Below are 13255 nucleotides of genomic sequence, written 5' to 3' on the forward strand. Positions count from 1 at the left end.
CCGCAACATCACTTGGGGCCTCTAAAAACTTGTGGTTTCTTTCCGAGGGGACTCTTGGGGCCCCACCCCGCGGTGCTTGGAGGCTCCTCCCTACTCTGTGCTGGCGAGGGCGGGGGTCACTCCCAGAGGTCCTCTGGAACCCTATGGGGCTGAGGTGGCACTTGGCTGGTCTGTCAGGATTCAGAGCACCTCCGGGACCCGGCCCCGCCCCCTAAGTGGGAGACATGCGACCGCATGGGTTTGGCAAAGGCGAGGTTGGAAGGAGCCAAGAAATACCCAGGAAATGAGGCCAAACAGAGGCTGTCGGGGAGAGAGAGAAAGAAGTGGTTTCTTCCAGAAGGTTCCATGCAAGATCACATGTCCTTCTCTCCCGGAAGGGAGCATAACGTGACGCTCACCATAACCATGCCACCGAGGCACCAGGCTGTTTCACTTGGGGCGCCCCAGAAGGGGGCCAATGAGACCCCAGCCCGCTCCAAGGGACCCAGCCCCAGCACCCGAAATCCTCCAGAACTCAACCACTGCCCCTTCCCGGCCTTCCTCCACACGCTCAGGCCAAGCCTCACCCCTGACCGAAACTTTTCCTGGACCATGCGGGCGGCCGCATTTGTAGCTGCTCACGACACTTCCTAGGACACACCCTACCCATACTCCAAGAGCACCGCACCACATGTGATGGGATCCAAAGCAGGAGGCATCCAACCTTGGAGGGAAATATGATCTTACTTCAGTTCTGCTTTGGGGCAGGGATTGGAGTTCGGGATGGAAACACCTGAAATATGGTGGCAGGAAGGTATAATGGTGGGATTGGTATCTGAATATTACACGGTATCAAATATTGTGAACTACTTTATAAAAAAAAAAAAGAAGAAGGTTCCATGCAAGCCCTAAGAGGCACAACTCGGCGGGAACTAGGGTGCAGGCTGCCGGGGCACCTGCCCGTGTTACAGACTTTCCTCTGGGCTTCCAGGGAGTGAGCGTTGGAGCAGGGCTCTGCATTCGGCGAGGAGGCTGCTCTGTGAGCAACGAAGCAAGCGGGGGTCACTGTTGTTTCTAGAATCCCCAGATGGAAATTCACAGAAAAACGTGACTTTCCCTCGTTCAGCCACAGATGCCAAACCAAATTCTCGGAAGAGGTCAGGAGGGCGGTGTGAATCACTTCGACTTCGGAGGGGGCAAACGTCTCTCTGCTCTCGGGAACCAAAGGCGCTGAACAAAACGCGTGGCGGTGGCTTCCCCAACTTGCCCAAAGCCCCCGCGGCGTCAGTCTCGGGGCAAAGGCGGGTACTTCCAGGCAGCAACAGCCAGAGACCTGGACAGCTGCCCGGCTCCCAGGGGTCTTGCTAACCCAGCTGCCCTCTTTGGGCCAAAGAAAATTCCCAGAGTAACAGCTGGACCCAAACTGAAGTTTCAACAAGAGCTGCCCAAGTCACTGGATTCCGACAAATGTCGGCCCCGAGGGAAGCGCAGTGGGCCAGGCACAGGCCTCGCGCACAGAGGCCCAGGTCCATCCCTGGCACTGCACACCCCCAGCTAAGGAGCATCACTGGGTGGGGCCACCAAAGCAACTCTCTCTCTCTCTCTCTCTCACACACACACACACACACACACACTCTCTCTCTCTCTTACATATGCTTTCTCTCTCACACACACACAAACTCTCTCACACACTTTCTCTCTCACACAAACTTTCACACACACACTCTTACACATGCTTTCTCTCTCCCTCTCTCACACACAACACACTAACTCTCTCTCACACACTTTCTCACACACACAAACTTTCACACACATTTTCTCTCTCACACACACAAGTGCGCACACAGACTCTCAGACATGCCACCTCTCTCATACACGAGCGCACACATACACGAGCGCACACTCAAACACACAATCTCTCACATACAGACACATCTCTCACACACATATGCACACACATCCTCACACATGTTCTCTCATACTCACGCTTACACATGTTCTCACACACAAACTCTCCCTCACATACACACACAAGAGCGCACACACTCCTCTCAGGCACGCTCTCTCACACACATACATGCACACACACACATGCACACACAACCTCTCACACACATTCTCATGCACACAAACTCTGTCTCGCATACACACACAAGCACACGCACAAACTCTCACATACACACAAGTGCACATACTCTCACGCATGCTCTCACACACATACATGTACACTCACACACATACATGCACACACGCGCTCTCTCATACACACACACTCACACATGCGTTCACTCTCTCTATCACATACACACACACACACACACACACACACACACACACACCCCTGCCATTATTGTAACTCTAGCCCTCCTTTGTTCCTCTCCCCAGGGCTGAGCAGAGAGAAATGCTTCACCCACCCACGGGGCAACCCCGACTCTCCCACGTGCCCATCCCAGGTCACTGCCAATTGCTCAGCACGCGTTAGTGGACCCAAGTCTCTGGCATCTCCTGCCTCGCATCCAGAGCGAAGCCTCAGCCCCATATGGTCCCAGGGGACTACGGGGAGTGACCGCCTCCCATGCCACATTTTAATGCACTGGGAATTCCTTTCAGTTGCTATTTTACTTTGTTGGGGTCACAGTTGGTGGTTCTGAGGGCTTATTCCTGGCTCTAAGTTCAGGGTTCGCTCCTAGCAGAGCTTCGGAGCCTCATCTGAGCTGCTGGGGACTGAACTCAGGTCAGTCACGGGTAAGGCCAATGCCTAACTCACTGTACTTGTCTCTGGCCCCACTCTGGGATTTCTGAAAGCAACACCAGAAAGAAATGGACATTTCTATGGCCAGCTGTCCATTTCCCCTGGGTATTCCAGACGCGAGGAAATGAAGACCTATCAACTGCTCATGGATTGGGAGAATTTACACTGTCCAAAAGGCAATATTCCCTAAAGCATTCTACAGATTTCAATGTGGTCCATCTAAGGTTACCCAGGACATTTTTCAAAAAAATAGACAAAACACTCCTGAAGTTCACATGGAACAAGAAATCCCCATGAATAGCTAAAGCAATGGGAGGCATCACCTTCCCCAACTCCAAACTGTCCTACAAAGCGATAGTAACCAAAACAGCATGGTATTGAAGTAAAGACAGATCCACAGACCAATAAATAGAACTGAATATCCTGATACAGACCTCAAATATATGATCATTTAATCTTGGATAATGGAAGGAAGAAATACAAAGTGGAGCAAGGAAAATCTCTTTAACAAGTGATGCTAGGAAAACTGGGCAGCCATATGAAAAAAAAAAAGAAAAAAAATGAACTCAGACCTCTATTTAACGCCGTGCACGAAAGTCAGATCAAAATGGATTAAAGGTCAATATCAGACCTGATTCCATAAGGTACACGGAGGAAAATGTGGCAGAACCCTCCATGACATTGAAGCTCGAGGTAAGCGAAAGCATCTTGAGCTACACTGAAAAAAAGTTGCCCGGTGACTCCAGACTTGTGTTCTGAGTCACCACGTGTGGTGTCACTGCATTTCAACCAATGAATGAGCCCACAGGCCTGAGTGGTCCCTGGAGGTCCCCTCCCCCACCCCCCAAGCCCCTTCTACCGGCCACCCACCTCGGACCCGGCCAGCTGCTGTTCACTCTCCTCCTCCCAGCTGCTCTTCTGCCAACAGCTGGTGCTGTGTGCCTGGACATTCCTGGGCATGCAGTCCCGGGGAGCTGTCGGTGGCTATGAAAAGGCATGTCCACTCTGCTCTACTTATAGCGAGGGAAACGGGCCTTTCTGCTGACGTCAGAGTCGCTTCGGGCGTGCCTTGCCATGGACAGTCCTGGCAGCGGGGGTCAAGCTGCATCATGTCCACCACGGCCAAGTTGAAATCTGTCCTTGACTGGACAGCTGTCCTCTTTGTCCTGACGGAGCATCTCTGGGCATCCAGGACCCACTAACTCACAGCGACAACTGCCCACCAGCTTAACCCTCCAGCTGGAAGCACACACTGGCTCAAAGTGTCTGGGGTCCAGTTCCTGATCTGGGGGTTCAGAGGTTCCTGGGAGTTGACACGGGAGAGAGTTGTACGGCCAGCTGTCCATTTCCCCTGGGGTACACAGCCATGCTTTAGGGCTATTGAGGAGATGGCTCCATTCCCCACAATCACAAGACTGGACCCAGCGAATCAAAGCCAGGTCACCCCCAAAAAGGGTCGAGAGGGCTTTCCGGGGGAGACCAAACCGGGCAGTCCTGCGCTTTCTGTGCAACTTAAGCTACTGGACTTTGGGGCAAGTGGCCAGCGATTCAAAAGTATCAGGTAATTTCATGGATTCATAAAGGAACTTCAAACCAGGTTTAATGATACAGGTTTTGCGAACAGGAATAGAGAAGACGGTATTTACTTATAGAGGAGGACAAATAAACCCCCAGCCACAAAACATTTGGAAGACACACACTCAGATAGAGCCCATGCAGACCCCAATAGAAGCGGGGTATTGCAGAGCAGCGAGATTATTAAGTTTACTCCCCTTTAAAACACAATTAGGTGAACTGATCTCTCTCTAGGCTATTTCAGGGCAATCTAATTAGGCTCTTTGTAGAAAAGAGAATGAATGAAATAGCTCACTCTCAAAGTGAAAAATCTAATTTAGAACCTATTCCTCAAGTCTACCACGCACGGCCCAGAAGGGCGTGAGAGTGATATCCCAAGAATGTTCTAGAAACAAATCAATCTTTCAGGGTCCTTCACACTTCCACCAGAGTTGATCTTTCGACTGTGTCTGCAGTCAGCAGGACTGTTGGGGGCTTCTTAAAATCTGCTCCTATAAACTTCTGTGCAAAGACTGGTCATCCAAGAAGTAAGTCCTGACTACATTCAGGACGGGTGACCCCAGAACAGGAAGATGCATGGTTATATTTCTAGTCTGTCACTCTGTATGCTTCTTTTTCTACCTGAAAATATTCCACAAGGAGTATAACGTAAGTTTTAAGTTGAATATGAATATTTGGGTCCTTTTCTATTCCTCCCACTGACCAATGGCATCTAAGTTTTAGCAGAGGATGGAATTTTCAATTAACATGAAAATCTGGCAAGGGGGGGGAGGAAGAAGAAGGAGGAAGAACAAGGATATAAAGAGGGATGGGAAGGGGGAACAGGAAGGTGGCCGGAGTCACAGGCAGGCCACGTGCAAAGCTTTCCTCTCTCCATTCTCCACCCCACCTCCTAATGTGTTTGCTTGTTTTGGGTCACACCCAGCAGTGCTCAGGGACCATCTTGGATCCTGGACAGCTGCACGCAAGGATGCATGCAAGGACCATACTGGATCCTGGACAGCTGCCTCACCCGCTGGACTATCTCTACTCTCCCACATCTTTCGTCGGCATAACGATTTACAGAGACTTTTCTTTTGACAGCTACATTTAAAGAGGCAATTATAGAAAGTCTCTGACTTTTCATATGGGATCAAACTGTTCCTTTCAGCTCCCGGCAGAATAGGGAACTGGTACTCTATCAGAGTACTGGAACTAGAACTCCAGCTTCATGGAAAAAGAGCATGGGCATATTTCCTTTCGCCGATTCATAGGCTCTGTTTTTTTTTTTTAAGCCTGATTTCTTTCTTTTTTTTAATTTTTATTTTCACAGCGGGTAGGGCGTCTGCCTTGCACGCAGCCAACATGGCCGACCCGAGTTCGATTCCTCCGCCCCTCTCGGAGAGCCCGGCAAGCTACCGAGAGTATTCGATATGCCAGACACAGTAACAACAAAGTCTCCAATGGAGACGTTACTGGGCCCGCTCGAGCAAATCGACGATCAAAGGGAGGGCCTTTACTTTACTGTTTACTAATTTTTATTAGTGAAACACCATGAGGTACACTTGTAGACTTACAAATTTTTGTGCTTGGGTTTCAGTTATACAATGATCGAACACCCATCCCTCCACCAGTGCCCATTTTCCACCACCACAGATCCCAGTATCCCTCCCACCGCCCATCCCCCCCATCCCACCCTGCCTCTGTGGCAGGGCATTCCCTTTTGTTCTCTCTCTCCTTCTGGGTGCTGTGGTTTGCAACAGAGGCATTGAGTGGCAATTCATAGGCTCTTGAGAGACTTCGTCAATGTCTACATTAGCCTGTTTCTTTCCCAGCATTCAAGATCGTATTTAAATGTTGATCATAGGCATGCAATTTGTGGATTATTCCAGGGGCCCACTATAACCACAAGTGTCCTAGTGAAACAAGAGGCAGGGGAGGACTGAGTATAAGGAAAATCAGGGTAATGATGACAGAAGCAAGATGCTATACCGCTGGCTTTGAAGATGGAGGAAGGGCCATGAGCCAAGAAATACGAATAGGAAAGAATTCTCCAGAAGCTTCTAAGAGCCAGCTCTCCTGAGAACTTGCCATGTCTCCTTTCCATAAGATTTCTCTCTTCCATGCTGACCTCAGAAGATTCAAGGAGTTGGACAGCGCGGGTCATCTGCTTTTTGGGTCACACCCGGTGATGCACAGGGGCTCCTCCTGGCTCTGCACTCAGGAATTACTCCTGGCAGTACTTAGGGGACCATATGGAATGCTGGGAATCGAACCCGGGTTGGCTGCGTGCAAGGCAAACACCCTACCCACTGTGCTATCGCTCCAGCCCCAGCGCAGGTCATCGGAATAGGCTCCAGAAAAGGACAGAATCCTCCACGTTTGCACTGCTTCATCCTCTCCTGCCTCGAGAGAGAGAAAACCAACCCCCCAACTTCCCACAAAGCAAAGCATACAGGATGCCGTTCTCTAATTCCAATAAAAGCCTTTCTTTTCACGCATGATGATACTCCAGATGACGAATGAATTCTACATTAGAATTTATTTTCTTGCAGCAATTTTCAATTTTAAAAAATTATTTTTTGTAACGGCCAAGACTCAGAGACTATAAAAACCAGCTCCCGGACATCTTATTATGACATCTTATTATTTCATTCCTACTTTGGACAAACTGGCAGGCTACCGAATGTAGCCTGCCCACACGGCAGAGTCTGGCAAACTCCCCGTGGCGTACCCAATATGCCAAATACCAGTAACAATGATGGGTCTCATTCTCCTAAAGAGCCTTGAATATAATCTCAGGGCTAGGATGAAGGAGACGTTACTGGGGCCTGCTCGAGGCAATCGACGAATAACAGGATGATTTGTGATTTTGTGATTTTTTGTAGTGCAGATAGCATGGCTACAAGTGTTAGCACTGATGGTTCTGATGTACAAAGTTATGACACCCTCACCTCCACCAATGCGTCCAAGACCTTCCACCTCTGTCCCTGCGTCCCTTCGGGTTTTTCTCCTCATCCCCCCATGCCCCATTTCTCCCCAAAGTCTGGAAATTTCAGGTCTGCCGTTAAAGGCCAAGAGTTTGTCATCATTTGATCCTCTAGTCTCTTGTTTCTCTCTACACTGTACAGGAGTAAAACCAATCTCTCTTCCTCCTTTCCCCCTGATACATTTTGCTTAACATTGATACTTTGCAGTTTTATCTCATTTTCAGCAAACTGCAGAGATTTTTTTTTTTTTTTTTGCTTTTTTGGGTCACACCCAGCGATGCTCAGGGGTTACTTCTGGCTCATGCACTCAGGAATTGCTCCTGGCGGTGCTCGGGGGACCATATGGGATGCTGGGAATCGAACCTGTGTTGGCCATGTTGGCTGCGTGCAAGGCAAACGCCCTACCCGCTGTGCTATTGCTTTAGAGGGGGTAGTTTGGGGGCTAAACCTGGCAGTGCCCAGGACTACGCTCAGCTCCGTGCTCAGGCCCAATCTCTGGCAGTGTCTGGGGGAACCATATATGGTGCCAGGAATTCAACCCAGGTTAGGCCCCATTGAAGGTGAGCGTCTAACCTCATGTCCCATCTCTCGGGCCCCATGAAGCAGCTTCACCTTCCCTTGGAGCTCAGTATGAATCCGCTGTGTGTGTATATAGACGGCTTTTCTTATTTTATTTTTGGTTTTGGGCCCACACCTGGTGATAAGATTTACTCTCGGGTCTGCCCTCAAGAATCACTCCTGGCAGTGCTCGGGGGACCATGTGGTGTGCCTGGAACAGACAGTGGGTCAGCCACGTGCGAGGCGAGCTCCCTGCCTGCTGTACGATCCCTCTGCCCACTATACGGCATTTCTTTGTCTGCATCTTAACCAGGCCAGATGTGTTCTTTGGCATCTCTGGCCCTAAATGTGGACCTGTGTCATTGAGTGAGGGTCCAGGAGCCACACAAAACTAATTTCCTTACTAAAATGAAGACATCTTCAGGGCTGGAGTGACAGTACAGCAGGTAGGGTGTGTTTGCCTCACACACAGCCAACCTGGGTTAGATTCCCAACATCCCATATGGTCCCCTGAGCAGTACTAGGAGTAATTCCTGAGTGCAGAGCCAGGAATAACCCCTGTGCGACCCCAAAAACAAAATAAATAAATGTTTAGTTGTAGGTACCTTAAAAAAAATGAAGACATCTTCTATCACTGTTGGCCAAACATAATCCACAAGCCTGGTCCTGGATTTTTCTGTTGTTGTTTGTTTTTTGGACCACACCTGCCAGTACTCAGGGGCTACTCCCAGCTCTGTGCTCAGGAATTACACTGGCAAGTTTGGGAGACTATATGGGACGCTGCGGACCAAACCACGGCCGGCCGCGCGCAAGACGAATGCCCTCCCTGCCATATTATCGTTCTGGCAGAACCATGATTTCGTTTTACCATGTGTGCTCAATGTGTCATTTCTTTTCAGGATACGAGTAGAGAGCGGGGCAGTGGGACCCCCCAGCAGGAGACACGTCTTCAGTGGACCAAGGAGACGAAAGAGGTGGCGCGGGCCTGGGTGAGCTGATTTGTAGTGGAGCCAGGCCACCTGGACACGCCTAACCAGCCGAGACACAACTGAAGTGCCAGACTTGGAGGGGCAGGAAGGGGCCTCCCATGTGGTGCCAGGAGGTCGGAAAGCCCCACGGGTGACTCTCAGCCCAGCAGGCCAGCAGTTCAGCACAAGGGCCGGTGGGTGTGGGACCTCTTGGACCCTGCAGTGCTGGGGCTACCGGCACCACCTCGAAGGTGCCCAGGGCCTCCAGGTCCATACCTAGGATCCTCTGGGGGGAGGGGCTCCTGGGGCTGCCCCTGTGATGCTTGGAGGACCAGGTGGCACCGGGTGCATGACCTTAACCACTGTACTATCTCAAGGCCCTTAAGTCTCAGAACGGAAGGGCCGGTGGCAATGCACCCGATCTGTGAACATCACCACGTGCATGGGCTCTGGCCTTGCTGGCACCCGACTCTTCTGATTTCCAGGCCGGACACCCAGGACAGTATGCCAGTGCCTTCCGCTTCCCACCGGGCAGAAGCTTCCTGTGCTCCCGCCGGCATAGCACACACGAGGCGCATGGTAGATGCAGCAACTGCTGCTCAGTTTAGGAACCTGGGAAGGAGCGTGTGTGTGTGTGTGTGTGTGTGTGTGTGTGTGTGCGTGTGTGTGTGTGTGTGTGTGTGTTTGGCAGAGGGCAGTGCACGCACACAGAAGGAGTGTGTGTGTGTGTGTGTGTGTGTGTGTGCGTGTGTGTGTGTGTGTGTGTGTGTGTGTGTGTGTGTGTGTGTGTTAGGCAGAGGGCAGTGCACGCACACAAGCTCTGACCTAAGCCTCCCACCTGGGGAGGACGGCAGGGCCATGGGAAGGGTCAGGGGACGCATCTCACCTGGCCATAGTCCGTCCGGAAGACCACCACGCCCTCGGCGCAGGAGTTCACGGTGCTGGGGTAGTGCTGGCCGTTCTCCCTCAGCCAGACCCGGCTTCCCTGCGGGCAAAGCAAGGACGAGTTAGTGCTGGTGGGTCCTGCCCCATGGCAAAGCAGCGCCCTGGAAATGACTGCCACAAGATATTCGTCTGAAAACAAACACACTGAAAAGCAAATATCTTTCTCAGGTGCCATGAGAGAAAGAGAGAAAAGTGCAGCCCTGGTGCTGCAGAAAAGTCCGACTGATGCTTGTTTAGGGGATCCCGTGGCTCCCTTTAGGCCAGCAACAGCATCACCCCTATTTCACAGGGGAGCCGTGGAGGCCAGGAAGTCAGGACATCTGTCTCCAGTAGCAGGGCTGAGAAACCTTATGGACTAAGAGTTGGATCCTTGAAACCCCCATTTCACCAGGCTCCCGGCCACCTTCAGCCCGGCAGTGGCTCTCCCGCGCTGGTCTGGGCCCACAGTTGCCTCCCACAGGAAGGGAACCAGAAATCCCCCACACACTTTACCTTGTGTCAAATACATGGGTCAGCTAGACTCCAAGAAAAGGGCCACAAAAGGGGTGTGTGGAGGGCGGGGAGGAGAGAGTGAGTGAGAGAGAGAGAATAGAAAGGAGAGAGAGAGAAGAGAAAAGAGAGGAGAGGAGAGAGAAGAAAGGGGCAGAGGGGGGAGAGAGTGAGGACGTGTACTGCCATAGAGGGAGTGGGCGGGAGGGGTATGATCATTGGTCAAGTACACTGGTAAAGGGATGGGTATTGAAACATTATATGATTGAAATCCAATCATGAACAACTGTGTACCTTTGTCTATCACTGTGATTCAATAAAAAAAATGGGGGGGCGGGGCACTAAATTTCTAGTAAATAATCCCAACTCAATCTGCTGGTATAAATTTTCCTAGAATTTCACCAAGAGACAGCTAATGTATTCCAAAATTGGGGAGTGTAGCCCAAAAAACGACCATTATTTTAATTCGAATGTGGGTTTTTTTTTTTGGTTACTGATCTCAGTTCCATTTTTCATTTCCTCCTAAGACCAAAGAAAGGACATAATTCGCTTTCGATGCCAGACTTCCTCTGCCTTTCATTCCATGCCATGAGAACTGTTCCCAAGGGCAAGTGATAAAAATGGACAGAACTTCTCAGGAGCTCTCTGATCACTCAAATCATAAAGAAGTTACTGTGATGATGATGATGATATGCCAGCCCGCGTGATGGAATGAGCCTTGGTAACCCACTCAGTTACTTCTAATCTGTTCAACAATTTCCGGGGAGTTCAACATCATTTCAGGAAGTTCGGCAGCTTCACAAAGACTTTAAGCTGTGTTGACCCACAGCAACAAGAGTAACTTCCAATACTGCTGGGCCCATGAACCATGAAGTGTCCCGGGCCTGGGCTGAGGCTTCAAGAGCGCCAGATCTTTCACCAACTCTTGGTGGGACAGGATTCCACACCTTCCTCCCCCCTCACCGCCAGGACGGAATGGAAATTCAGCAAAAGTCCTTGCTAAGGCATATAGCTGATGCCCAAACCAGGTGTCCAATCTCTCTGATGTGTAACCTCATGCAATTTACACACACAACACACACACACACACATACACACACAGACACACACACAAACACACACACGGATGCTATCTCCTTCACAAACAAGCATAGTAGATCAGAAGCAACTATTAGATCTTTCTCACCCTCACTGGAGAGGAAACTGAACATATGAAAATCCCAAGGAAGTTTAGATCTGACATCAAACACAACACCCTCAGGCCTAATGTGCCAGCTATCCCCACTGTGACTCAGTTCCCTGGCAAGGAGACCCTGAGTTTACGAGAGCACTCAGGGTGACACGCTCAACGCATCGAGGTTCTACGAGAAGGACAGGGATGCCAGGCCACAGGAACAAACAGGTCGACCATGCGTTTCTGAGGAGATCAGGAGTAGCTGAAGGCCCCGATGCACAGCTCCTACCCTGTCACCTGCTCACGTCATACCCTTGCAAATCCTGGGACTGCCCAGTGTCCCCTGTTACAACCCAATGGGTATTTATTTCCCATGTCGTTCCCATTCCCTTGCCCCTCGTTAGGGGAAATGAAAGCTGCTGACCCCATGCTTCTTCAAATATCCCACTCACCCCCCAAGGAGGGGTCGAAATCTGCCATGACTGAGAGGGAAAACGTCAGAAATGCAGCGTTGGGGTGGGGAGACGGTTCAAGAGGCAGGGCACATGCTTATCCTACGGAAGGCTCTGTGTTGGATCCCTCTCGCCACAAGACCCCAACCCCGAGAACTGCCAGGTGTGGTCCTAATGGCCCCTGAGCACTGGGTCAGGCAGCATGACATCACTAGACCCAAGCGCTGAATCTGGGCACCACCAGGTGAAGCATCACCAGGAGTGTGCCCCTGAGCACCGCCGGGGGAACCCCTACAAAGAGATTATGCAAGGGCCTGAGTGTCAGAACACAGGGGAGGGCTCCTGCCTCACGCATGGGTAACCCGTGCTGGTGCCTAGCATTACAGTCCCCAGCGGGCCTCGGGGTGATCTCAGCAGAGCCCCAGCACAGCCGGGGGTGGCCCCCCAAACAAATAAAAACCAAAACAGATTAAGTGTTCTCAGTTGATCTCACATGGGAAATGCAAATAACCAATACAGAGAAAGTAACAAAGCACAGTATTAACCCCTAGACTCTGAAAGACAGAGTACGCCGGGCGCTGGGCGGGAGGAAGAGGCAAATTATACACATGGACAGTCAAGTCTCTCTCTCTCTCTCTCTCTCTCCCTCTCTCTCTCTCTCTCTCTCCCTCCCTCCCTTTCTCCCTCTCTCTCCAAAGCCATAGCACTGTCCTCCTTGTTCATGGATTTGCTCGAGCGGGTACCAGTAACATCTCCTTTGTGAGACTTGTTGTTACTGGTTTTGGCATATTGAATATACCACGGGGAGCTTGCCAGGCTCTGCCGTGCGGGCAGGATACTCTCGGTAGCTTGCCAGGCTCTGTGAGAGGGACGGAGGAATCGAACCCGGGTCGGCCATGTGCAAGGCGAATGCCCTATCCGCTGTGCTAACGCTCCAGTCCAATTTAAACTTTTCATAGAAGGCAGTGGAGACAGCTAGAAGGAAAAAGAGCTTGCAGGAAGCGGAGAGGCTGGGTACAGACACTCACAAACACTCATGTATGAACAGGAGAAGGAAAAATACGGGTAGCAGGAGGAAGCGGGTTCCATCCTGCACAACCAGACATGTCCCTCTGATTCAGATTTCAGACTGGGACCCAGGTGACACCAGGCAGAGTGACACAACTGTCGGTCCTGATCATTTATCAGCAAGCAGGTGTTTCCCAAAGAACATTCCAGACCCAACGTACAGGATGTGTGATGTCTTAGAAAAAGAACTACACACCAGTCATTTGTCTTATCCTCGCTTAATCCACACATCAAAGATGGCAAGAAAGCTTTCAAAGATCTACAAAACACCAACGCAGACACGCCAACGGAAATTTCCGGTCCAATAAATAAAGTGGATTTTTCCG

At 50.8% G+C, this 13255-nt stretch overlaps 1 protein-coding gene across 1 annotated transcript in view; it reads right to left on the reverse strand.

The window, feature by feature from the left end:
• The window catches only part of MYO10 (myosin X), a 244990-nt gene that overhangs the window by 185455 nt on the left and 46280 nt on the right, over positions 1–13255 (reverse strand). The window contains exon 2 of the mRNA XM_056108957.1: positions 9688–9786. Coding sequence (XP_055964932.1) covers positions 9688–9786 — 99 coding nt within the window. The remainder of the gene's footprint in view (positions 1–9687; positions 9787–13255) is intronic.

This window comes from Sorex fumeus, unplaced genomic scaffold (assembly GCF_029834395.1).
Source record: "Sorex fumeus unplaced genomic scaffold, SorFum_2.1 ptg000240l, whole genome shotgun sequence".
NCBI classification, from domain to species: domain Eukaryota; kingdom Metazoa; phylum Chordata; class Mammalia; order Eulipotyphla; family Soricidae; genus Sorex; species Sorex fumeus.